This window comes from Alosa pseudoharengus, unplaced genomic scaffold (genome assembly GCF_046254945.1).
Source record: "Alosa pseudoharengus isolate Yale_2024_CS ecotype anadromous, Long Island Sound unplaced genomic scaffold, YU_APseudo_1.1 YU_APseudo_1.1_scf_9, whole genome shotgun sequence".
Classification (NCBI taxonomy): domain Eukaryota; kingdom Metazoa; phylum Chordata; class Actinopteri; order Clupeiformes; family Clupeidae; genus Alosa; species Alosa pseudoharengus.
Genome location: NW_027468881.1, coordinates 22,847,846 through 22,874,670, shown reverse-complemented (window position 1 = coordinate 22,874,670; position 26,825 = coordinate 22,847,846). Strand labels below are relative to the sequence as shown.

The window sequence follows — 26,825 nt, the reverse complement described above, 5'->3', positions numbered from 1 at the left end:
TTGGCCCTTTTGTCTGTTCCGTTGCAGAACATCATTGCAGAACATGAGATAAGGAACATCTCGTGTGCAGCTCAGGATCCGGAGGACCTGTGCACCTTTGCTTACATCACCAAGGACCTGCAGACCAGCCACCACTACTGCCACGTCTTCAGCACAGTAGACGTAGTAAGGACCGCCGCCACTATTCCAGATATTCACCAAAGCAATACATAAACACTATTCTAGATATTCACCAAAGCAATACACAAATACTATTCTAGATATTCACCAAAGCAATACACAAACACTATTCCAGATATTCACCAAAGCAATACACAAATACTATTCTAGATATTCACCAAAGCAATACACAAACACTATTCCAGATATTCACCAAAGCAATACACAAATGCTATTCTAGATATTCACCAAAGCAATACACAAACACTATTCCAGATATTCACCAAAGTGATGTGGTACATCAATTAACCAGTCCTGTGTAAGCACTCAGATGTAGACAGAAAAGGGAAAAAACAAACCACCAAAAGGAAACAAAAAAGGAAAATACATATATATATAAGTGTGGATTATAAAAAACAAGAGAGGTCAAGTTCCTCATTAAGACCATTAGGTTCTACTGTGTTGAGAGTGAAAATCCAGAAAGCCTCTCTTTGTAGTAGGGACCTCACTATGTCCCCTCCTCGTTGGGAGGGTAGGATTTTCTCAATCCCCCAAAATTTAAGGGACGCATTGATTCACTTGCACATAATGTCTCGCAATAGCATAGTCCATATTCCGGTTACGAATGGCTGCTTTGTGTTCTGCAATGCGTAGTTTCAGGGGGCGTGCACAAATACTATTCTAGATATTCACCAAAGCAATACACAAATACTATTCTAGATATTCACCAAAGCAATACATAAACCCTATTCCAGATATTCACCAAAGCAATACACAATACACAAACACTATTCCAGATATTGACCAATGTAATACACAAACACTATTCTAGATATTCACCAAACCCTATTCCAGATATTGACCAATGCAATACATAAACTGCCTCTTAGAGCAGTGTCCAACATTCTCCTTTAGTATTTAGTCAGGGTTACAGTGTGCCATTACTGCCCCTGTAGCACACAGGATTCAGTTCCACCTCTTCAGAGTAGTCCATTAGACTCTAATGGGTGTGCTGATTGTTTTTAGCTAAATGGTACTTGTAGAAAGAGATTCAGGGGGGAACAGTTTGGTACCCTGACTATAGAATCCTTGTTGTAGAAACACAAAGCATTAACACTTCAAGGCAAACCATGCTGTGATTTCTCTTTACTTAATTTCCCTTTTGCCCTTAACCTTCATCTCGGATCACTGGACATCTTTTGATCAGCCCTGAGCTCACCATTAGCCTCTTGACCTCTTTCTCAAGCCAGGAAAACAACAAAAGACCCAGGCCTATCCACAGTGCAGTTAGGCTAACATCACTCCCACCCCAACCCTCACACGATACCAGCATGCTGACCACACCAGCAGTGTGTATGACTCCCTTTTAAAGCATATCGACCAATGTGGGATCGGATTCCTGCACACACCAGATTTACCCGTAAACCCCCTGCTACACACACACACACACACACACACACACACACACACACACACACACACACACACACACACAGACCTCCAATTGAGGTCCAGTTACAAAACAATAGCGTCTGTAGAGGACCACTCGCATAACTAATAGGCAGCCCAGGGCCGTTTGGCAGTTAAAGGAGTCGAAGAAGCTCAGGCTCAGACAGCGGTCACCGTGCCACATTTTTTCTCCTCCCATATGCTAAACAACTTTCACTCTTTACTTCCACTACAATTTCACTTTGTATAAAAATATATTCAGAAGAGATGACTCCATGAGCCTGTATTGTCTGGTCTACACAGGGAGCACAGCTCTGAATCAGTTTTTTTTTTTTTGTGACAGCTTTGGCCCTGTTCGCAGTCAGGCACAACCAATATTGTGGCAGGTTGTCTTTATGAAGATGCCTTTTGGTTACTGCGACTGTGGAAATAAATACAGGACAGTCCTAGTCAGCAGAGTGGAGATGAGTGTCAGGAAGACTCCATTTGACGAAGGAAAGTGTGCAGTATTTGAGATCCAGAAGTTTGTGTGTCTCGCATCTTTAATCCGGGCACACATGTACTGATACAAACCTGACAGCGTCTTTAGCCCGGAACGTCAGCGCTGGTTCTGCCACCTCTGTTTGTGATTCCGGTCCGTTTGTTCCCAGACGGAACGTCTGAATAAAGATCCGACGGTCGAACACAGCAGGGTAGCCAGAACAGGTGCGCGGAGACGACGGAACCGGGGAGGAACAGCTTGCCGTCACACGTTCTCTCCTGTTTGACATTGATGCAGGAAGCAAGACGTCTCTTTTTTTTTCTTTCTTTTTTTTAATAAGAAGAAAAAGGGATGGGGGAAAGATGACTTGCAGTTCTTTTGTTTCATTTTGTATTTCCCCTTGAGTTACCCCGCTCTCCAGGGATCCGGTAGCTACACACCGAGAACAGTTCCGTGTATTTTCACCCTGGTTTCACTACATTACACACACAACCTTGATTCAGTTTAATTTATAATGCAGTCTTAATTTATATGCTTAAGTCTAAACCCCTACTGCAATGCATTGCCCTCTGTGAGATTAAATTACCTGTTATACTTATCATATGGAAATCAGATTAAGCTTGCACATCCTGGGACTCTTAATGGGTTATGAGTTTAATAATAGATTTAGGTCTTCTGCAAAAGAGATTAGATCAATGTGTATCAGATGTAACCAGATCTATGAGATGTCAAGAGCGTTGTCTCTTCCAGCCTCACATATCTCACCACTGCTCTTGGCCCCGCCTTTTTTGACAGAACCTGACCTATGAGATCATCCTGACCCTGGGACAGGCGTTTGAGGTGGCCTATCAGCTCGCACTGCAGGCGCAGAGGACCAAAAAGCAGCAGGGCATGCCTGGGGGCGCGGGGTCGGAGGTCATAGAGACGAAGACCAGCCGACCGGTGCCCAAACCACGGGTTGGCATGAGGAAGTCGGGGGTGAGTGTCCGAATGGATGAACAGTTGCACACACATCCGAATGTGAATATATCACACGCTCCTAGGCTCCTACAGACATACCCTTCAGTTCAATCCAAATACTAAATAAGTAATTCTGTCTTTAGACCCTCCTGTACACACACGTTTCGTCATTGGAGGGTTTCTGTAGTGTGTTTGTACAGGAGTAGCGAGTGGAAAAAGAGGCTGAATTGCCTCAAGCAGATAACGCGTCACAGACGGCAAGCGTGCATATGAAAAGATTTAATGATTTCATTATCAGGCTTTTGTGGGGGCAGGAGACATGTGTTCCAGCCATTACCTTGTTAAGAGGTTGTTAAAGTCGCTTTCTCAGTTACAGTCTAATTAGAAAAGAACTCTACCTGTTCAACACACACACACACACACACACACACACACACACACACACACACACACACACACACACACACACACACATACTGCATACGCACAAAACCTACCCATGTCTCTCTCTCTCTCTCTCTCTCTCTCTCTCTCTCTCTCTCTCTCTCTCTAGCCTGCAGCCAATCATTGCGCTATAGATTTGCTAACCTCTGATCTGAATAATGACTTAAATAATGAATTTGGAGATTAGCCTTTCAGGGCCAGCCGTTCAGGAAGCTCAATACATTTCCGCTGTGAACACGCTTACCTCTAGGGCTGCTTTCAACCGCACCACTCCAGTCTGCGATATTGTGTCCTATTCAGTATAAACGTGGAATAGCTCTGCTACTCTTTCGCCAGAGTAACTAATTAATTGGTTCATAATGGTTCATAATAAACCCCAGCCTGGTTCACTTAATCTGGGGAAAAAAAACTATGTTAATAAGGAAACCTACTGCATAATTATTAGCTTTGATATGTTGATGAATTTTTAAGAACCGAAAAGGTTACAAACATTTCCTGTAAACATAGTCCGCTACCTGGATGTTTTCAGCAAGCTCAACAGAAATGTAGTTTATATTCGCCCCTGTGGAGTTGATGTTGTTTTCATATGCAGTAGATGGGTCATAGGTAAAGCTATTAATGCCTGCTGTGTCATGCTATTTTGGTTTGGTGCCGCCATTTTCTCTTTTCTACATTCCATGTGCTGTTTATATCTCTGTTTCTGATCACTCTTTCCCTGTGTATGTTCTGTTTTCTGTCTCCCACTCCTTCTCTTTGTTATTCTGGACTCTCTTACTATTTGTCTCTGTTCTTTCTAAACCCCTCCCCACTTCAACTTTGTCTGCTGTGGCTTTCACTCTGTCTTTCATGTCTTTCTTTCTTTTCTTTCTTTCTTTTCTTTCTTTCTTTCATGTCTTTCTTTCTTTGTTTCTTTCTGTCTTTCCTTCCTTCCTACCTCTCACACACTATCCTGCTTTTTTTCTCTGTCTCTGATTCTCTTTCACTCTCTTTCTGCTATGGCCACTCTCCCTCTTTCTCTCTCTCTCTACATCTCACACATTCTCACTTTCTCTATTTCTCTCTCTCCATCTATCTCTTTTTCCTTCTCTCCCTCTTTCTCTCCCTCTCTCTCTTCCTCCCTTCCTCTCCCTCTTCCTCCTCTCTCTCTTTCCCTCTTTCTCTCTCTCTCTCCCTCCATCCCTCTCTCCATGTCCTCTCTCTCTCTCTCTCTCTCTCTCTCTCTCTCTCTGTGGTCTCTGTCTCTGTCTCTCAGGACTCTCCTCTGCTCGACAGCCGCTGCTGTTACTGTCACACGTGCACCACCCACCGACCTTCCTTCCTCCCGCTGCACTCTAGCAGTCCTGCTGCCCAGGTGTCCGTCCAGCTCTCTGTCTGTCTATCCATCCGTCCCTCCATCCCTCCCTTCGTTTTCTCTTTTCTTGTCTGTCTCTCTCTCCCCTTCATTGCTGACTACCCACCTCTGGTTATCTTTCTTCCACTTTACCACCACTGCCTCACTTTTCACTATCCACTGTTTGTGCGTTTTCCCCCATGCACCCCCGACGCTGTTGTGTTTACTATCTCTGTCTGCTCTCTGCACTCTGCTAATCTGGCTGGCTGACACACTGACCAGAGGATTCCAATGTAAAGTTCCCATTCCACTGAGATATGTTCTAGAGTGTTCTGAGGTTCCAGTGGGATTCCTGTGGGATAGGAGGGACCTCTGGTGGCGTGTCTTGTTGTTGTTGGCCAAGTGTTGGTTATCTTGGCTACTCTCTCATATTCCATAGTAGTGGGTACAATGAAATGAACAAGCTTGCTTTTTTTCCTAAAGAATGTTGTAGTTGATCAACTGTCAATTGATAATCAATCATTATTGAATGAATAATTGGTACCATTCTATTTAATAGTGGTTGTGTTGTGTTGACCTGAAATTGTGTACACCATGGCACAGTTTCTCACATTTGTATTCATTGAGCAATACATGTTTGCTGACTCATCATTTCAGATGTGCAAAGGTACAGTGTATCATTTTACATTTTCACAGTGCTTGCCAAAAACTCTGTCTAAACTTTCTAAATGAAAAGATTGAATGCACCGGGTCTAAATTTTTCATTATAGCAGCGATGGTCTAACACCCACTGTCAGATGGGAGCTTTAGTTGAAATGTTCATTGTTTGGCCACAATCACAGGTGTGTGGATCAGTTGTTCAACTGCCTTTAATTAACGATACAAAGTGTACTTTGAGGATCTTTTTGTAAGTGCAAACCATTCATCAAACCATTCAGACAATTATTTAATTAACACTTCCAGTTTTGCATCTACAGAAGGGACTAACCCAATCTTTGGCTGTGTACGGCTGTTTGCGGCGATACTTGCTCGCTGAAATGGTTTGATGTAGGCAAAGTGCAAACAGGTCATGCAGTTCTAAGCTAGACAAACAAATACCCCCCCCCTCCAATACTACAGTTTCTTCTTTCTTTAGATACACTCTGTTTTATTTTGATTTTTTTCTGTATCTGTTTTGTACATATACAAGTTAGCATTTGTTCCACAGGTTTGTTTTTATTTCCCTGTGACCTGATGGCCATCCTCCCTACCCTGTTCTGATGTTGTGTTGTCCCCCTCCCCCTCCCCCAGGTGGACCCTATGGAGCTGGAGGCGGACTCGCAGTCTCAGAACAGCGCCACATGGCTGGTGGATCCCAAGGACTCCAAGCGCACCATCAGCACCAAGTACGAGACCACCATATTCTGAGTGGGGCACATCCTCCCCCCTCCCCCCCCCTCCACCTCTCCTCTTCTCCTGCCTCCACCCTTGATACCCTTCTCCACCCCTTATCCACCCCAACCCTCCAGCTCTGTGCCTTCTCACTGTGACTCTGCGCCCCCATCCCCTCCCCTTTTGCCCAAATGGACCTATTTTCGTTCGTCCTCCTCCTCCTCTTCCTCCTCTCCATCTCTCGCCCCCCTGCGCCGACTGGCTCCTAACTGCTAAGACTGCTGGACCCCTGCAGTATGACATCACATTCGCTCGCCCGCCCATCCACGCGCCTGTCCCCTATCTCTCTCTCTTTTTCTCTCTCTCTCTCTCTCTCTCTCTCTGTCTCTTGTCTGTCTCCTGCCCTCCTTGCTCCTGTTTGCGCTTGGTTCAGCTCGGTTCTACTCAGTTCTGCCAATGCCTCTGCCTGGTCCTGTTTTTCCGGCTCTCCTGGCTGCTTCTCTTTAGAACCCACTGCAGCCACAATCGTACAACTAACCGGACTCCGCCTGTGTCCATCCCCCCCATCTCCCTCCTCTGCCAGCCTTCTAACACTGACTGCCATAGAAAACATCCCCCTCCCTGAAGCTACACCCAGGGGACTTTGACTCTTACTTGCTCTTTATTTGCGTTTTGTGTATGGATTTGTACATCATATCATTGATATATACTGAAATGGCAGTAGGTATTTGTATCCAGGTAGCATACATTCGCTGGCATCCAGTCTCTTTTCCCAGCCCCCTCACCCCCATCCTCCCTCGCTGAGCTTGGTCTCCATCTGCTCCCATCAGCATGAAGTTCTGATCCGAGCCGCTTCGCCCGTCTCTCAGCTCCAGAGGCACGATCTGACGCATCCAATCCCATGGGGAGACCCACTCCCTGTGCCTGGCAGATGCTTTTCTGTTTTGAAAACATACATTCAACCCTCCCCCCCCCCCAAGAAAATTGATTGATCGAATGCCAAAGTACCTAAAGCTGTGCTAACTAAGAACTGTTGTGGAGGCTAGACAAGTGCTCCTGCACTGAATCAAACGGCGAACCTCCCCAATGCCTTTATCCAAATCTCTTCCAATTAACCAGTCATACCTGTCCTGCAACATCTAACAGTCAGTTACAACCATCCTGCCCCTTTACCAAGTCATGACAGTCTTCTTGCTCCTCTGTACTACCTAAAGAGAAATTGCCTCTCCCCTTTTTCTGTGTTTTAGGAGATAAATACTTTTTAGTGATGCAATCTTGTTTTTCCCTCTTCTGGTGCTTTCCCTGTCTATGCCAGGCATCGGCCACTGTGAGGCGCACTACTCTTCAACCACCGATTTTCCTCCTTTTGTCTGAACTGTTGAGGTCTGAAAAGTCAAGATGAGCCCAAAAACAAATTACAAAAAAGAAACAAACTACAAAAAAAAGACCAAAAGGAGACAAAGAGAAACAAATTACTTGGAATAATGGAATGAAATCAAAGAGAAACAGCCAAGGAAAATGCTGAAAAAAATGTTTCCATTTTTTGGAGAACTGAATATTTTTTTTGAGCATGACTCTTGGTCACCTCTGTGGACTCTAATGATGGGGGGGGGGGGGGTTCCTTAACATTCCCTTTGTCTCGCACTGCGCACAGCAAACGAACACTTCCTGGATCTCAGTTGTGAGAACCCAGCCAATCGCCTCTTTGTGTGACTGTTTGTGTTTGAAGGGAGTCTCCTGACGCACTCGGGGGGACTCCCAGTAGCCTCCCCACATACTGTAGAGTGGATGAAGACTGAAGGTGGGGTGGGGTGGGGGAGTTGGAAGATGAATTCACTGCTCATCTCTTCTGAGACTTTGTGCAACTCTGTTTCTCTTGCCAAACGGAGAGAGATTTGTTTAAGCACTGTGATGAGTCAAGGAGTATCAGATCAGGCCTGAGAGGAAATGCTGTATTCACAGACAGCACCTGCCTCTGGGCCTGTTCTGAGCGGAGTAGGCCTGTTAGAGGTCTGGTGGTTCCGGATCAGACCAGAACCTGGAACGGAACCTTCTCAGAGACAGCTCTTGTCTGCAAGGTGTGTCAGTTAGTTTCAGGGCACCTAGGGTGTAGAATTCAAATTTGAGGCATTTTCAATCACTTCTCTTGTTGTTGTTTCAGTGTTAAAATACTCTGTGATACAGGCTGTGAAAACAAATTTAGATTGCATTTTTTTAAACAAAAATGCTGAAAGAATTATTGATTGAGGTCTTTGGTGCATAGCAAGACTGAATTGGTCAACTACCAGTTAACTAACAGTTAAGTAGCTAACAGTTTGTCGCTGTATTTAATTGCACCTGACATTACTGTTCTGTGATTCCATCCACTGTCTACCCACTAACTAGTGAAAACATCTGGAATTGGGCTTTGCTGGCAAGCTAATATTTGAACAGTCATCTGTGTAGACAGCACATCTGGAGGATGCATTTATGTAGATGTACCCTTTGTCGATGTGGAGTTGTCACCAGAATCACCGGGCAAATGTGGATGACCATGTATCATGACCCAGTAATTAGGGGTGTCTCAAATCTGGTCTCTGAGAACTAGCATTTACATATATAACCAGAGCCTTATACTTCTTATGTTTTCCAAATGAGCAAGCCAATCAGATCTTCAGAGCAAAGCCTTAATGAACTTCAGTACACATGTAGCAATCATGCATGCCTGGGTGCTTCGAAAGTTTTACTTGTCTACACAGCCAAATCAAAATTGTGTAGTTTATTGAAGACAAAATGGTAGTCGGTCTCAGTCATCAAAACTCTGCAATTCAATTACAAATAACATTGGCTGTACCTGTTATCGATAACAACTAAGGCAGTCTTTTCCTGCACTCACTTTCAGTTTTACCTTTTCACCACTTCTTCGTTTCTCCCTCCTGGTGACATGTCTGCCACTCTTGTCACTTTTTGTCACGTACATTTCTTTTTGATTTGGTTCTAAATGTTTTGTAAGCTTGAATTTGTATTATTTGAAACCCAAATTTTGTGTTTGATTTGTATGTGTGTGTCTGTGTCCTTCCCTAGCTGAAGCTGTGTTGGTGTGGGAGAGGTGAACAGTCTGCATGTCGGTGGGGGTTGTCAGGGTGGGGTTGGTTTCGGTGTCAGTAGGGTAACCAAAATACCCCAGGGCTCCACCAACACCTAGAGTTAACCCTCACCAGCTGTCTGCAGCAGTAAACGGCATTAAAATTCAAACACTGACATGAGAGGACTTAATCCATCCATTCCCCCTTTCAACCTCCACCCTCCACCATCTTGACCCAGCCACTGAGAACAAAACACAACACATCACAACACAAACTATGGAAGGAGCTGCCGTGTTAGTGAACCAGAATCCTCAGGGTCGGGCTCACCTGCAAGCATGAATTGGAACACTAACTCCGCTGACCCTAAACCCCCCGGCAGGCAGCGGCACGACTCTCGGCTCTCATTGCAAGCTTGGTGTGTGACGTCATCCCATCACACGGGCATATTCATCTCACCTTCAGAGTTTACTGGAGAATGGACACAACGCTCATTTCCCCCTGACTGTGTGTGTGTGAGAACAGGGAGATATGAAGGCCTCCAGGCAGGCCGTAAAGGGGCAGTATAAAAGAGTTCCTCAGGTCATATTAGATGTTCTGGGCATTCCCTCTAAGCCAATGTGAATTGATGGTTCCAATGGTTAAATGAAATGCAGCTCTTTTTAGATATAGAGTGCATCTATAGCAACGACCCATCACAGGTTTTAAAACAGAGTAACTGCTTATGACCTGTTCACCCTGGTTGACACCCAGGTGAAATGGTTATGGTGAAGACACGCTGTGCATTATTTCGTTCATACCACCTGAAATTTGTCTATTTGTAGTTATTGAGAGAAAGGTACGATGTTAATGTCTGTGACTTTACATAGGACTATTTGCCACCCCGTCTAAATTTGTGCAATACTGGACTGGGAGTCGCATTTCTAAGTAGCACTACCATACTGCATCTGCACCCTATTGAGTGCAATTGTTCAAGGGTCATTCAAAACTATGGTACATACACACCCACTTTATGCCCAATTCTTACAGTGAAATATATTGATGATTTCTTCTAGACATGTGTAATTGAGTTATAAACTGTGATCCTAAATCGAATAAGGCTTCTCTTTGCCATTTGAGACCAGTTGACATCACTGATCATCACTTCCTGGATGGATGCATTTTGGCTTTTTTAAATATATAATCAGGAGGTAGTAGAGCTTTTAAAGAGTGAATGGTCAACCAAGCTTTTCTATCTTTGTCATGTTTTAGTGGTTTACTCACTCGGAAGTTAGGTGTCCGTCTAATGAAATGAGAAGTTTTAAAAAAGGAAAGAAAACAAAATAAAATAAAATGAAAGCAAAGGAAAGAGCCACAAGAACAGTTTTCGGGAGGGGGGGGGGGGGATGGTATCTTCACTGAAGCCAAACAAGTCCATGCAAATGTATTTCTTGAAATGCAGTTTGAACAGTTTTGAATGAGACTATAGATATTGATTGCCTCTTTTTGTGGTACATTTGGATGTCTGAGGTACAGCGCATAGAGCTCGTGCTCTGAAGCACGGTGTGCACACGCACCCCACACGGTCCTGGTCTAGGGGTTTGCACCTTTGCTTATCACCATAGCAACTACAATGGGACTGATGAGATTCTATTGATGACTATGATGATGTATGATGATGCAAACATATGCTAATGGGATTGTAAAATAGCCTCAAGCGATCTGTATTTTGATACTTGAATGATTCTGATTTTATAGATATATATATATATATATATGTATATGTATGTATGTACTGTATGTACAGCCTGTAATGTTTTTGTTTTTTTTGCCATTTGTCTCGAGCCGAGGGAGGACAAAGTCTTTTTAAAGCGCAACATATCATGATAGCTAATTATTAACATCTGACTGAGAGTACCTTATACACTCTGGTGGACCTCACTACAGGAACTGAGAAAAGAAAAGAGAAAAAAAATGTAAATAATCTTGGGCTTCCAGTCTTTTTTATGATTATTATTTTTCATAATTGTACGACTAATAAATGAAGAAATGCCATCTATAGTGCCTTGTGTCTGCCTCATCTCCTTTAAAAGCAAACATTCATGTCTACATTAAATAACTAACACCGGGCGAGTTAGAACTATTGGTCTGGTGTAATATCTTTGTAGCACAAGCATGACAGTAACATTTTTGGTGTGTTTGTTTGTGGACTTCCTATTAACCCATGGTATAGCAAGGGCCTTTAATCTGTGTTTCGGCTGGTTTTACATGGATTACGGGTACACTTAAGATAAGCATAACAATCAGAACCATTTTAAGTGTAGCACTCTGGCATAAAAGAGATTACTGCTTTTGTGATGTGGACACACGTACGTAAACACAGTTTGCCCACACTATTGTAATGACCTCTATTTACAAAGTAAACTCTTAAAGCAAATGTGTTGTCCCTATCTGGACACAGAGATGTGTTTAAAAAAAACAACGCATCTTGTGTAACAAATAAAAAAGGAAACGACACAAATTGCTGTCACAACGCAAGTTGTGTTGTTTTCAACACATTTGTTTTAAGAGTGTAATATTGCAGGAAAAGCATTGAAGCTTATTGGGGTTTTGTAGGAACTATCCAACCTGTTTAATAAGTTCAGAACTCCTAGTATTAAAACGTGGAGTTTAACCTCACGTGTGGGTTTAATAGATTTCAGACAGTGCTTGTTATTTTAGGCCAGAGGGAGAGATGTTCAGATGCCAGCAGTAGGGAGTTTTGACAAATGAAGACCACTTACATGAACAAAAAATGGGATGCATAATAGATGCTCTTTGTGATATCAATGTCAGACAGCGGTATTTATCTTTTCCCATGCTGGGGTTGTCCTGGAGAAGTGACTCTGGTCGGGTGATGGATGAAAGACTGTCGGGAGTTTGAGTGCCTCTCTTACAGCCTCTCCCAGGCTGTTTCAAACTCATCTCAGACATGTAAGCAGTTCGACAGAGGATTGCAGTGTGGCAGAGGTTTGTGTCTGTGGTGGCATCCACTAACGTCATGGCTACAATTACTGATTAAAAAACGAATGCATGGATTTATTCTGGTCTCCTCTGGGTAAGTGTCTATTCATTGAAACTCAGTTCATCTGTGTCTAATCACACTTAAAAAGAAAACTTTCCCCTCCCAAGGGTACAGCTTTGCCCTAAAGAAAAGTCCCAATCGAAGGGGCTTTATGTGACCACAGTCACCTCTGTGACTAGCCAGCTTGGCTTTTTCATTGTGCATTCTCAACCATCCTCTAGCTAATGTTGCCAGTCTTGACCAAAATGAACAATTCTCCTAAAGTAAATGTCAGGCTTGCACATATTTCATGTGTTCATGACTTTTATATGCTTGGTGTTTTTAATGAGGTCCAGTACTGTAAACTACTAATCATCCAAGTAGTATATTAGATTGGTCCACAAACTATACTCCCAGAGTGCACTGAATTAAATGAATGGTGTCCATGAACTGAAGTTGACCAGTATGAATACATCCATCCAATGGCAATACAAGAGTAGGCCTAAAGGAAATGCAACGTCATGCCTGAAGAATTAGATGTAGTATCATATTATATCCACTAGGAGGCAGTGCTATTCAACAGCATGGATGTCAGCTGAGAAGTCTTGAAATATGGGGACACTACTAAGCACAGACATAAATGGAGTCATGTGAGCCTTTCAAAATCTAATTGACTCATTAGACTGTGACAGTATTTCTAAATTAGATAAATGGCCTACTTGAACACCCAGTCTGCATAGATTGACTGTGGTTAAAGTCATGACATTAAAAGTGCTCAGTGGAGTTTAATTGACAGCAGTCAGCCTATGATTCATTCATTCATTCATTATGGACAAATTGGGAGCACAGAACAGCTCTCAAAATGAATGAATGCTGTCCACGATGCCTCATAGCGAGCGTTTGGATGGGTTGGGTGTGTTTGGGTAATGGGGAGGGGGGCTCCTAACTTTCGGCTCTTCTCAGTTTTGGCTCCTGTTTCCCCACTTTGATTTCCACGCTAGATTAGCCAGCCACAGGGACATGCGAGACCCCTTGTCATGAAAACATTAGGCTGCCATGGGAGACCGTTTACCGGACTGCAGTGAAACCAGCTGTTCCAGACAACAGCAGCAGCAGCAGAAAGAGAGAGAGGATGATCAGCTTTCACTGGAGGCGAATGCAGTTGAATGCAGCTCTGCAGGGCTGCTTTAGAAAATAAGCATTTTAGATTTACTCTGCCTCAGTCTTAAACTAAATTGTTATGAGAGTGTATTTGACCTAAATCTAAATAGTCTATAAATAGACTATAAAATCACATCTTGTAAAAAGCACAAAATTGCTATTTAAAAAAAAAAAATGCTTTATTCATTTTTTATGTTAAATCGTTAAAACTTTTATGAAAAGTGTTGCTAATGTAGAAACTGTTGTTAAGAGGCTCAATTATACCCTGTTGTTTACTACGAACAGCTCAGAGTCTGTGTCGGTCAGTGCATGCAACGTGTCCAGTAGCGAAGGATGCGTTCAGCTCATTAAGTGCTTAAGGCACTGGGACTTTCGCTCTTTGCTGAAGGTGCTTGCTGCCGTCCTGCTGGCATGTGACCGAAAACACAGCTGCTCAGGTCAGCCAGAGTCAGGCAGGCAGTCAGACCTGGCCGCTCCACTGACCACTGTGAGACTCCCCTTCACACACACACACACACACAAAGACATGTCCAGCTCGGCTTACTGCCCAGGTGTCACGCGTCACGCTTCTTAAGAGTCTTAGATAGGCCCCCTCAGCTGATGAACCTTGACCTGGCCTGCTGAGAGGGAGAGGCAGGAAAGAGTGACCGAACGTGATTAACCATTTCATGGGTTTGTCTAGGGAGATTGGAGTTCTGCTAGCACAAACAGAGAAGCAATTAACAAATTAACAATAACTTAACTATTAAGTTAAGTTCGTCAAAAGCATAGATGCCAAATTCTGGAGATGGACACATTAGCTGATCCAGACCACTACACCGAAGTCAAACACCGAAGGTCTCCTAGTGTCCATGGACCAGAGTGGACGTGCCTGTCAGCTGGACACACTCCAGGCGTAATAGTAGTGATGACTTATAACTGACCTAGACATCAACCATGGATATTCATGAAGATGAGACAGACTTCAGAGGACAGTTTTTATAGAGAGGACAAACATGACCACATAGAAGCACTGAAGAGTCCCTTCAGACGGCACATAAATATTCATGTGCTGAAGTCTCAGTGCTAAAGGAAAATGTTTATACGCAGATGACTCTTGCAGTCCTCTGTAAAACAGACAAATGTTTTTTAGAGAGACTGCTGAATGACAAAACAGGCTTTCTGGAAAGAACAATTTGTTATACAATTTATTTTACAAATGAATAGATAATATGTAGAATACTTCAAACACATTTCACTTACACATGTCAACATACACTCTACTCCCAAGTCAACTTAATAAAGTGTGCTTACAGCAATGACTACAGTAATCTGATTAGACACAGTGCATCAGATATATCAGGTGACCATGCTGACGATCTCCTTTAGGATGGGGTATAGTACCTGACTGCATATTTACTTATAAATACAGTATTAAACCTAAAACCTAACATAAAAAAAAATATTCATACAGAAAAAACAACTGGTCTGCCACTTTTCCTCTGTCCTTCTATCTGTTTCATGTATGTTGATGTAAAGGGTTTTTACATTAAGGCATCTACTGAAATAATGTGTTACAATGCAACTAAGCACAGCACATGCCACAATTGTGCCTTATTTGATTCATATCGTCACTGTCACCTCTGCAGTATATAATAACATATAATAGACATGATGGCTAATTATCATTAAAGGAAAGAAAATGACTATGATGATTAATATGTACATAAAACATTCATAACATGATATTTAATATATATGCATGTGTATATCTGACTGGAGCCTACCCAATAAAAGTGATTTGTCCTTGTATGGTCCAAAGTCCTCACAAACAAACACATGTGTGTGTGAGCATTATTCAACAACCCCCCGGCCAAATCCAGCTGTTGTAGGTAATCGAATTGCATAGGCCCTGTACAGCAGAACTCGACACGATTCATCTGTTCAGCGTCTTTCCACCCATCCTTAAAGATTGGCCTGAATTTCAGAGTGGTGCCAGGCTTGGGTTTCTCAGGACCTGTGGGAATGCTGTCAGCTGTGTGTGTGTGTGTGTGTGTGTGTGTGTGTGTGTGTGTGTGTGTGTGTGTGTGTGTGTGTGTGTGTGTGTGAGTGTGTGTGTGTGTGTGGTTGCAGGGTGAAGGGGTTGGTGTTGAGGGTTAACACACCGGGGGGGGAGAAGAATGACCACGGGAGCGCCTCGTTGCTAAGGGGCAGCGCCGCTCTTCACTGCAGCTGCTGTGGGGCAGTCGTGTGGGCGGAGCCTGCATTGGGCGTGGGTGTGGTGGAGGTTGGAGCGGGAGGGCCGAGCGAAGCAGGAAGTCAGAGAACGAGAGCTGCAGTCACAGGAGCCATCCCGCTGGGAAACAAACACAGGAGAAAAAGGCTGTCAGGGCACATCCCAACCATCATGGTCACATTTAAACCCCAGTCTACTCTTACAGTACCCCTCTCACTACAGAGTCTGTGTTTGTGGTGCTAAACCATCCTTGGAGAAGTTCCTACTGGAAATGCATGGGGTTCTTCATGTTGGGGTTCTTCAGTCTGTGGTGCGCAATAAAAAGGTTCAGAAGCCTTTGAGTGCACGAGTTTCTGTATTGGGTAATTTAATGCGTAAGAAGGTTTTTACGGCTCTCTCAGGGGCGGGCGGTGCGCTGGTCACAAGCCATGGCCTTAGAGTTAGAGTTGAGCAATTTTTGGAAAGGCTTCTTTATCTCGCTTTCCCCCAGGAAAAGATAAGAACTAAGAACTGCAAACTGTACATGCTGAACGTCATAAGGGAAGAGCCTGTGGGTACAAGGTCTCTCATGGGGCAGAAGAGGACACTGAATCATGCTAGACATTCAGATACTTTTCCAGAATCATTGTGTAAATGAGTGGAAAGTCCTTAAAAGAGAGGTCACTGAGTACTGTCGGTACGAAAACAAACAAAAACAATCGGTCTTACCTAGCTAGAGTTGCTGCAGCAAATGGTTAGAGCTTCCAGGTACAGTAGCTACGGTGCTACACTCTGGGGGCATGTTCTTGAGCCCCCATGTTCATGCCCCCAGAGTGTAGGGCTGTAGCTGCCTGGCTACTTTAGCTGTTGGCTGCAGCAACTCAAACTCGTTTTTTTTTTTCATATCAACAGTACTCGGTGACCTCGAGAAACAGAGATCTATGTGAAAAATCTCTTTCTCCTTTAAGAGTAGAGTCTGTGATTCTAATGAAATACACTTTTGTCAAACTCCACAAGCTGTCCATTCAGTGTCTGCACAAGCTCTGGTGTTCATACTACTGGCTCTGTAAAAATATAATGGCTCAAACTGATCCAAGAACAATTCTAGCCTATCAACACATTGCATCAGGAGCACGGGAGGGAGGGGCGTAACTTGATTGGCTGTTGATCCCAAATATCAAGAACCTTTGGCCAGAAACACAATTGAATGCTGCATCAACCAAAGAAACATCCTTTTCCCTACGAACATCCTATATTTTCTTACCGGAGGGAGGGGCCGTGCATAACTTGATTGGCTGTTGATCTCAAATATCAAGGACCTTTGGCCAAAGACATACACTCTACCTTGAATGTTGGACTCAAGACTCGAAACGGTGGTGGCCTACTTACCTCTAGCGTGGCAGTGCCAGGGTTCTTGTCTTTGTTGACGGGCATTTTGCTGGCCTGGTTCTGGCCCTGGGTCTGAGTCTGAGTCTGGCCCGTCTCATCTTTCTGCCCCTGCTTCATGAACCTCCGGTTCACAATCTTTGTCACACTGTCGCTCCTGACCAGCGGAACCCGTGACACCGGCCGCTCAGACTTCTTCTGCCCCGCCTGGCCGATACTGTCCCTCCGCACCGTGGGTGCTCCGGCCTTCTCAGCTGCCCCGGTTGGAAGCTTGTCCCCCCGACCACACACGTTGCGCAGGAACTCCTGGACCAGGCCGTAGCGGTGCATCCCCACAGGCTTGCGGCCGGCCGATTTGTCTGCGCTTGCCGCCGTTACAGAACCGGTTCTGCTAGTGGTGGAACGGGCCCAGGCGGAACCTACGGACCCCCTCTGGGACAGACCCCATAGCCCGCGCTCCTTAGGAGCCTCTAGCCGGGACGGGTTGGTGAGGGACGAGGAAGAGGAGAGCGAGGACGAGGGGAATGACGAGGAAGGTGAGGAAGAGGGGGATGAAGATGAGGAGAACGGTGACGATGCCGAGTGGCGGCGGTAGAGCTTTGGCGAAGTGGAGCACGAGGGAGGCTTCTCCGCCCGCCCACCGACACGCTCCAGGGACGAGGACATCTGCTGGGCACGCGGGGACACCAGCGAGGCCGTGGTGCCACGGGGGGACCAGTACTTCCCGGCCGAGAGACCACGGACCCCGTCCGTCTGCATGCCCGTACTGACCGTGTGGGCATGCGGCAGCGGTCGGCTCTGAGCCTGGGACGCAGCCTGAGTCTGGCTCCAGGCGTCCTTCATCAGACCCCGCCCCCTCTCCAGGGAGTTGCCCCGGCTCGCCCCACGCACGACGGCCGTCATCTCCTTCATGTCGTCGCTCAGGTTGGCCGACGCCTGCAGGGGCCCGAAGGGCAGGAACGAGGCGGACGGGACGCCAGCGGGAGGCTGGAAGCCACAGGGCAGCCTGCTAGCGCCCCCCGTGGGACTACTGGCGCCACCACCACCACCGCCACCACTACCACCACTACCACCGCACTCCAGCAAGTCATGGAACTCCAGCGGCAGCCCGCCCTGGTAGCTCAAAGCCCCAACGCCCTCATCTCCTCCTCTGGGCAGGAAGGCTCCACTCTGCTTCTCCCTTGTCTTCCCCTCCACGTACGCGTCCTCTTTGTCCCAGGTCAGCTTGGAGAGGTGGACCCTGCGGGCGGACGGCGGGCTGTAGTAGATCCGCAGTGAGGTCTTCTCCGGGGCCGTGTGGCTCCTCTGGGCCGACTCCTGCTGGAGGTCCAGCCCGGGGAACCTGGACGGCATGACTGGGAAGTCCCAGGTCTTATAGGCGTCAGGCTGGTCCAGCAACGCCGCCTCCTGGCTGAGGTAGACCCAGTTTTTATCAGAGACATCAGGCTGTGCTCGCTTGTGTTTAATCCTGTTGGAGATGTCACAAGTAAAAAGATGAGGATGATAATAGAAGTGAACGGGGAGTTCCACAGAGGCATTGATGCTCTAATGTCATGGTAACAGAGAGAAAGACAGAGAAAAAGTGATATGTGTTATGCGTATGTGCGTGTATGTGAGTGTATGTGCATGTTCATACTGTAATAGCGAATACTGAATGGAGATGCCATTACAAAGCAAGCTCCAGTACTGATGTATGTGAGATGTATGGGTGTTTACAGCCTCTATTGTAAGTAAGTGTACATTTGAATGAATGAAGAATCTGACCTCTCTGTCCCATAGGGTCTTCCATTCTCAGCCATCTTGCCACCAGAAGACTGAAAGAGAACACACACAGCTTTATTCATGTTGAAACGAGAAGTGAAAAAGGCCCCGCCAGCTCGCACAGAGATCAGTGTGAGTGAAGACTCAATGTGACACGACTGGATTTGTAGCCTTCAAAAGAAGCCAACCCAAATTACCATTTGGATCTTCAGCTGGGTAGAGAAAAATGGAAGTGGGGTGGGTGGTTGGGGGGTTGGGGGGGGGGGGGTGGAATCTCATTTTGTCGACTTGTGGGGTAACCCACTCGTTTTGAGCATTTATGGTCACACAGTAATCAAATGAAAAATCTGCCTCAGGAAAGTGTGTCAGGGAGTAAAGGATTATGATCCTTGGGGGAGAAATAAAAGAGCACCACACAAATCCATGGCCAGGAACTATTTCATCTCCAAAAAATAACAAGGATTTCACAAAACTACAAAGTCATCAAAATAGAGACTGCTCATCCAACAGCAGTAAATTATATGTTGAACTGGATCGAGACCACGCTCATGAAAAAATCTGTTTCGAAACTTTAGTCAGTTCTCCCTCTGACCCACAAACCTCACACAGAGCCTGAAGCAAATGTACACCATGGGTCACGGACCCGAGGGAAAGGGTAACAGAATCTGCCCCCCCCCAATCTTGTTTAAACTTCCTCTTGGCCTCTCTCATTCTCTCCGTTTCACTCACACTGGTCAGTGTGGCGAGTCTAAGTCCCCTGCATTGGCCGTAATGCCCGGATTGCAGCTTACAGTATGTAGGCCTACTGCCCGCTCCACTGCAGCCCAAACAGCGGATTAGCCCAAATTCGGTGGGCACGCGACGACGCTCGTCCTTTGATGGCGCCTCGTGAACCTCCAGGGCAGATGAGTTCACTCTGGGATTTTGCTAAGTTTCTTACTGACTGACTGACTGACTCACAGTACTTGGATGTAGAATTACCCGTTTTGACTTTGTTTTTTGTTTTTTTCAATGTGCAAACCCATGTGGAGGAAGTAAATCTGTTTTAACTGAGCTGATTCCAAGAGTCTATCAAGCATCCCTACACATGCTGAACTGCATGAACTTAAACTTATGAACTTAGTACAAAGAAAACTAGGACGGCAGACAGGCGAAATGAGATGAGATGGGAGTTGACTGTGGAGCAACAGTTGTGTCGATGTCTGATAATTGGTAGGCCCTGGTTCAAATACCGAACCTGCCATTATACGTCACCTCAACCTGGATAAAAGCGTCTACATTCTTAAAACGAATGTGTTGAAAACAACTCGACTTGCGTTGTTTTTAACACATCTCTGTGTCCAGATAGGGACAACACAGTTTGTGTTGTTTCCTTTTTTATTTGCTACACAATATGTGTTGAAAATAACACAATTGTGTTGTTTTTAACACATCTCTGTGTCCAGATAGGGCCAACACATTCGTTTTAAGAGGGTACTAAATATCATTCACCTTTATTCACCTATAATAAAAAAGTGAACTGTTGTGGTACCTTGGCCGTCTTGGCCTGGCTGCTGGCGTCGCCGCTCTGCTGCTCCAACTGCAGCTGGTGCAGGTACTCCAGCAGCTCCTGCTTCTCGCAGCTCCAGTTGCGCTCGCGCACCTTCGTTTGCCGCGTCAGCTCCATCACCGCTGCGTACGAGTCAGCCAGCAGGTGCTGCAGCTTCTCTACGTGGTCCCGCTGCAGCGCCACCTTCAGGTCTGGTAGGTTCTTCATCGAGGCCTTGCTGGCGGAGCCCTCCAGCTGAGGGATGGTAAAACATGACCACATCAAGAACATGAATTGAGTTCCTGTGGTCCAACTGTGTTTCTGTACTACTAATATGAAGCACACTCATTACACTAAAGTGTAAATTATTCTAGTAGTGTAAGCACTAGGTATCAGTGTTGCCACTGTGCAATTAGTTTGTAACATTGTATTGACAATATAAGCACATCTGCATTGTAATTGCAACTAAAACAATTTACTTATGCTTTAACAAATATTTTTGCTGGGCTTTGTGGCAATATATATATATATATATAAATCCAACACTGTTGGCCAGTGTGTGGTTGGCAGACCCCTCACCCTGCTGACGAGGCTCCTGAGTTCGCTCCTCTCCACGGCCCAGGCTGCTTTGGCGCGGGCGAACTGCTGGGCCATCTCGAGCCCTGACCGCCTCTCCTCCTGCAGCTCAGAGCTCAGGTCCAGCATGGCCGCCTTGAGGTCCGCCAGAACCATGTCCTCAGCACTGTCCACCTGAGGATGTGGGTAACATATGCACAGTTACATGAATGAATGAATGAATGAAACCTTTATTGTAACTCAGTACAGAATATTACTAGATTCAGAGAATTACCACAATCATCATTTATTGAATTAACTGATGAACTGTACAATTATCTGCTTCCTAGTATGCAAGCCAATGGGCAAACAGTACATTGACATACAAACAAAGTCTGTGTGCTTTACTGTGTATGTTTTGATGCTATCTTGTGCTTTTAGAACCCTCTTTCAACAATAATATGCATGTCCTTCAACTCGACTTTCTTTTCTACAAAAGCTTGGTATGATTACATTTTGACTAATGACTAATCTTTTGAAATTTAAGTTCAACAGATATAAAAGTAAAAAATTCTCTATAGTTCATACTAAATATGTGTCCCTGTCACCCAGAGTATACACTCTAGTCTTACCAGTTTGGGGAAGATCTTTGAGGCTGTGGGGCTCATCTTACTGGGATCCTCCGAGTCGGACACCTCCTCGCCCTCCATCAGGAGACGCAGTGTCTTCTGGCAGCCCACCTGAGATGACGCACACTCTCAGTGACAATCTCTGAGTCCATTAACATTCACAGCTATCTATTTATGTCATCTCTCTAGTGCTAGTGCTCAGGGCTATCCATCAATGACAACTTTTCATCACTGACCTTTACCCATACACTTCCTCCCACTTTTAATCAATCAATCATGACGCATAACAACTGTCCACATCAATGTAATAATTTAAAGAATCATTTATACTTCCTTTGTCCTGTTTTAAGGTTTTCTTTGGGGAACAGTTTGATTCCGCCACGGTAAGATTGAAATGGCGTATCTCATTACACAGACCATATCCTGACATGGAAATGGGCTTTTTGCAATTATTGACCATTGTCATGATAACTCTGATAATAGACCTCTGAAGTTTGTCTTCAAAAAGGACCCAAAAGCTGCCATCTTTGGGTCCTTTTTGTAGGCAAACTTCAGAGGTCTTTGTCCACAACAACCTTATCACAAGGTAATAAACTCATAGCATGAAACAATATGATGTCTTCATAGTAATTTCTAATGGTAATTCAACAGTTGTATATCGCTGTAAAGAGTCTGTCTGTTTTAGAGGATCTACCATTACAGTTTTATGATATAATTGTATAATTATATAATTGTGCTCTCCTCAAAACGGAGGGTGTAAAAGCCAAGTGTTTAATTCTCATTTTTCATTCCTGACCTCAAAGAGGTTCTTGGCTTCTTCCCCCTGTCGCCACTGCTGCAGGAACCAGCGTAGCTGCAAGGTGAGGAGCACCAGGGTCTCCTGGTCACATGGGCACCCGGGGGACAGGTCCACCTTCAGCACCAGGGCCTCCTTCTGCTCCTCCGTGGGCTCCTCAGGAGGAGGAGGAGGTGCCAGGTCACATGAGCCGGGTCCCCAGCTGTGGGTCTTCCTGCTGTCCGCTGTGTCCACTAAACTCTTCATACGCTCGAGGAGAGCTTGCAGCTGAAACTGTAATAGGTCCAACTCGCCGGAGAGGGGGCTTAGGATGGGTAGGTCCCGGGGCCGAGGGTGAGGGTGAGGGAGGGGGAGAGCGTTGGGTGAGTGGTGGTCAGCTTCCGGCTTGGCCAGGTAAGGGGACAACGGTGGGGTTTTCTGGTTGGAGCATGGCGAAATGCCGTTTTTGGTCGGAGCAGCTCTCAGCAGGTCAATGGCGGAACTGACCAGCAGAGCCTGATCACGAAGGTCTAGAAGAGTCTTCAGGTCTTTCCGGCCGAAGTCTGTGTAAGAGGTCAAAAGGTCAGCGCCATTCCTCTTAACCTTCTCCTGCTCTTCAGGGCAGTGCCCTCTTTCTTCCGTTTGTATTTGTGTAGTGACCAATGTGTCCTTCACACTGGCAGGAGACTGCGTTTCAGCCACCTCAGCTCCGTCCACACAGACTGGCACAGCAAGACTCTCTCGTGCCCCCTCCATTGACTCCTCTTCCTCCTCTCCCCCTCCTCCTCTTGTTCCTCCTCCTCCTCCTCTCCTCTCCCTCATTTCGCTCATCTCCGCCCGTAGTCCGCGGTTCTCCACCTCCAGCTCCACAATCCTCCGGCTCAGCAGGGTCGCCTCCTCCTCCACCAGCCGCAGGTGAACTTTGACCTCGGCCTCGCGGGCCAGAGGCGAGTTGGCCATGCTGTCGGACACCTGGGTGCTGTCGACGTCGCCGTAAAGCAGCCGGTACTTGGCCAGCTCCTCCCGCATGGTCTCGTTCTCGGTGACCATCTTGGTCAGCTTCTTGCACATGAGCGCGGACTCCTCTTTGGCAAAGTACAGCTGGCACTTTATATCAGCACTGTCATCCTGTTAAACAAATACACGACAATGGTGTAATACCATGCAAAATCAATGGCAGTGTCACTTTCACTTTCTATACTTGTGGCGGTAAGATACCAGTAAATGAGTTTGGGAGCAGAATCTACTGTGCAGACTCCATACTTTTTACTGTTTCCACTGCAAATCAATGCAAAGCAGATCACTAGAGAAGTCATCACTGTCTTTTATGCACAAGCGTGGTTTACCTGTGGGGAAAGCTTCTTTTCAGCCTTGCCGGATGTTGACCTCAAGCTCCTCCTCCTCAGAGAGTTCTGTGGAATCAAATGATCAGAGTTTTCAAAGGACTCCAGTGTGTTGTGGGCTGATTGAATTTGATTCATAGATATGAGTAAATACTGGTAACTATAGAAATCAAGCACAAGGGTGTCTTTGTACACAACAGTGTAGTGAGATAACACAGAATCTTTTGACTCTTAAAGAAAGGACAACATATCGATGTATTCATTAAGGATACTTAAAAAAAATACTCTTTCTCTCAGAACATGTGCATTGGTGAATATGGTGAAGTTACAGTACAGGCTTTGATGGAAATACAGGTTTAACGTGATCCCCGGCCTTCTCTACAGTATGTCCCCCTGGTGTCTAATAAACATGAGAATGGGGTCAACTTTGATAGAAGTGTTTGAGGGGATATCATTCACCCCCATAATCTCCAGAGAGACTCAGGTGTCCGTCGCTACTCCTACAGACTCTCAGATCGAGTAACTCAACCACTCTACCCACATACTTCCCAGCAGACAAAACCAGGTCACCCGCTCAGGGCTCCTTTTATAGGGGAAACAAAAGGATGTCCAAATGTATGCGCAAGGCTAAACCGTTTCATTTGGATGGATTCTTTCTTTTACACACACCCTTTAAAACAACAGATGACCGCCACGGTCAAGCGCAGTAACTCGGAGCTCGTACGAGCGAAGCATCTCTGCGGTGCTGGATATGACTGGAATGTTTTATGGGTGTCAGTCTCTATGTCTCCGACCCTGTCTAGGCCTTTGAGTGGAGTTCAGGGCCCCTAATAACAAGAGGTGCTCACAGAGCCCCTGTGGGTGACATAAAAATAACTTGAGTGATCCAGTCTCACTGGGGACCTGCTACCTACTGTCATTTAGGCTTAAAGAAAATAGCCCTCTTAATTAATTTTCAGACGTCGGTCATTTAGCAGACCTTAGAGTATTGACTACCCAAGATTAGAGTATTTGTGGGGGCTAGACAGGACTTGGCTGGTTTGTTATGTGAATACATGTCTGGAGACGAGTTATTGAAATGTCGGTGGTGGACAGTGGTGAAATCTGTTGCTTGGCAGGTCTATACCCAAAGGCTTATGGCCACCAGACCACCCTGACCATGTCCTTGTTTGAATCCCCCCTCCTCCTACACACACACACACACACACACATACTGAGCCACATGCTCATGAGGCAGTGGAGTGGCCTATAAATTTAAAATTGTGTTAACAGGTCAATCATTCCTACCCATAATCCACCTGAACATTTGTCTCTAGACATACACGCATGTAATAAACGTGCATAGGTTGTATTCATCGGGCTCCATGTGGCTGGAGCAAGATGACTCATCCAAAGTCATCCAAAGTCTTACACTGTCTACGCATTTCACCAGACATTAGACTCCTGCCAACACCAGCACCATGGAAATAAAGCTATTTTATATTCAGTAAAACTAGCATATCCCCCATTTAAAAAATATCATAAAACATAGTCTGGTGCTTGTGCCGTTGGGTAATCGCTGTGTGAGACCTGCCCGGGCTGCCTGGCTCCCTGTCTGCCTGCATGTGAGGATCAGAGGGAGAGAGCAGCTGTTTGAGATGAGCGGACTGGGGCTGAGCCGCTGCGATCCGCCCCTAAGCACCGAATCCTGGATTAGAGCTGAGCACATGCCGGGGGGTGGGGAGGACAGGCCCTGGAGACGGCACTGCCACCGGAGGAAAACCCCAGGGCCCCGTCTCAGTACTGACAAGGTGGACGGAGGGTACAGGAGGAAGACTCAGGACAGGAGGAGGTGAAACAAAAGCTGATCTGACAAAGGGAGGAACAGATCAAAATGGAGGATCTGGGAGGGTTGGGTTTTACTAGAGCGAGAATGACAGACTGCAGAAGTGGCCACAGATTCAGGACTTTAAAAGTCTGGAAATCTTCAACGTTTTTTGCAAAGTTATAGATATATATACCAAAATGACATGTCTTGACCCACATTCGGACACATCCTAAATCCTTGGAGCCAAGGGGGCATAAGAGAGGAGGGAGGCTGGAGGGATCTCCTCCTCTTATCTATTTTTAGACATTTCCTTTCTCTGCCTCTCTCGCCTTTCTCTCTCTTTCAGTCTCTCACTCTGTCTGCCTTTCTCTCTCTCTTTCTCTCTCTCTCTCTGTCTGCCTTTCTCTCTCTCTCTCTCTCTCTCTCTCTCTCTCTCTTTCAGTCTCTCTCTCTCTCCCTCTCTCTCTCCCTGTGTGTCTCTCCTTCTACTCTCCTCCCCCTTGGGAGACTGTGAAGAGTGTCAGCTGTGCTTGCCTGGAACTCAACCCCTACATGCTATGCGCTACTGCCCTGCCTCACAGCCAGCTGTCCACCACGCCCCTGGGTGCCTGCTACCCGGGTTCAAGGGCACCCAGAGCCCATTACTCGCCAATGGGACAGTGAGGGCTGGCTGGGTTGGGTGCTGGTGAGGGGCATCATGAAATCAGTTCACAGCACTCCGACCCCCTACCCAGCTGAGCTGACAAATACTGACAAGGATCGTGTGAAACACAGTGTGTCTTCAAAGAGTTTGAAGATCACTTGTGCAGCATGTAAGTCTGCACCCATAGTATAGTATTGTCATAGTATGACCCTTAAGATTGTTGCAATGAGGATGGGCAACGTGCATGGCATTGCATCTGTGTTGCATTGGTTGGTGTTCTTAACTATTACAGACCTCTGCTATGATAAAATATGGCAGTGCCTATTGTCTTTATGTGTACGTATTTGACTCAATTGTCCAGCCCTGGGGATAAGAAATAATGTCACACAATGCGCAAGGATCCTTGAATCCTTGAAGTAAACATTGCTTTTGGCAAGTCTGAATTCTTCATAGAGGTTGTGAGTGTGGTCAACTGTTCTTTTATTGACATCTTGTGTGAATCACCCAAATTTGATTATCCTAGAAATGTCAGATTTCTTTATGTCCCTTAGAGACTAAAAATCAAAACAATCCTGTCACTTCCACTGCAAACAATTGCCAGTCAGTGTTAGTGTTATACTTGGTGAAACATTTTCTCACTTCCCTCTTTTCCTTTGTGAGTCAAAAACCAGGGTGTGGGTCTCTTTTAAACATGAATGGATATCTGAATTCCCAAATGGGTTGAGTTTTGTATTGTGTTGTCTAGTCTTCAGATGAGAATGCTCT

General features: G+C 45.6%; 2 protein-coding genes across 12 annotated transcripts in view; one reads left to right on the top strand and one right to left on the bottom strand.

Annotated features, from left to right (window-relative positions):
- Positions 1-11,296, top strand: part of anks1aa (ankyrin repeat and sterile alpha motif domain containing 1Aa) — a 106,701-nt gene extending 95,405 nt beyond the window's left edge. For 3 of the 11 annotated variants that reach the window (XM_076275894.1, XM_076275886.1, XM_076275885.1), the window contains 4 exons: positions 28-165; positions 2,885-3,067; positions 4,746-4,844; positions 6,114-7,503. In XM_076275894.1, coding sequence (XP_076132009.1) covers positions 28-165; positions 2,885-3,067; positions 4,746-4,844; positions 6,114-6,230 — 537 coding nt within the window. In that variant the 3' untranslated portion in view covers positions 6,231-7,503. The other 8 variants (XM_076275889.1, XM_076275888.1, XM_076275895.1 and 5 more) reach the window with 5 other exon arrangements.
- A 4,325-nt stretch (positions 11,297-15,621) lies between these two features.
- LOC143115259 (microtubule cross-linking factor 2) overlaps positions 15,622-26,825 on the bottom strand; it is a 13,908-nt gene continuing 2,704 nt past the window's right edge. The window contains exons 3-12 of the mRNA XM_076277229.1: positions 23,614-23,679; positions 23,066-23,395; positions 22,289-22,954; positions 21,496-21,603; positions 20,888-21,058; positions 20,312-20,563; positions 18,784-18,833; positions 18,072-18,487; positions 17,023-17,978; positions 15,622-15,774 (exon numbers count right to left, since the gene is read on the bottom strand). Of these exons, the coding sequence (XP_076133344.1) occupies positions 15,622-15,774; positions 17,023-17,978; positions 18,072-18,487; positions 18,784-18,833; positions 20,312-20,563; positions 20,888-21,058; positions 21,496-21,603; positions 22,289-22,954; positions 23,066-23,395; positions 23,614-23,679 (3,168 nt within the window). The remainder of the gene's footprint in view (positions 15,775-17,022; positions 17,979-18,071; positions 18,488-18,783; positions 18,834-20,311; positions 20,564-20,887; positions 21,059-21,495; positions 21,604-22,288; positions 22,955-23,065; positions 23,396-23,613; positions 23,680-26,825) is intronic.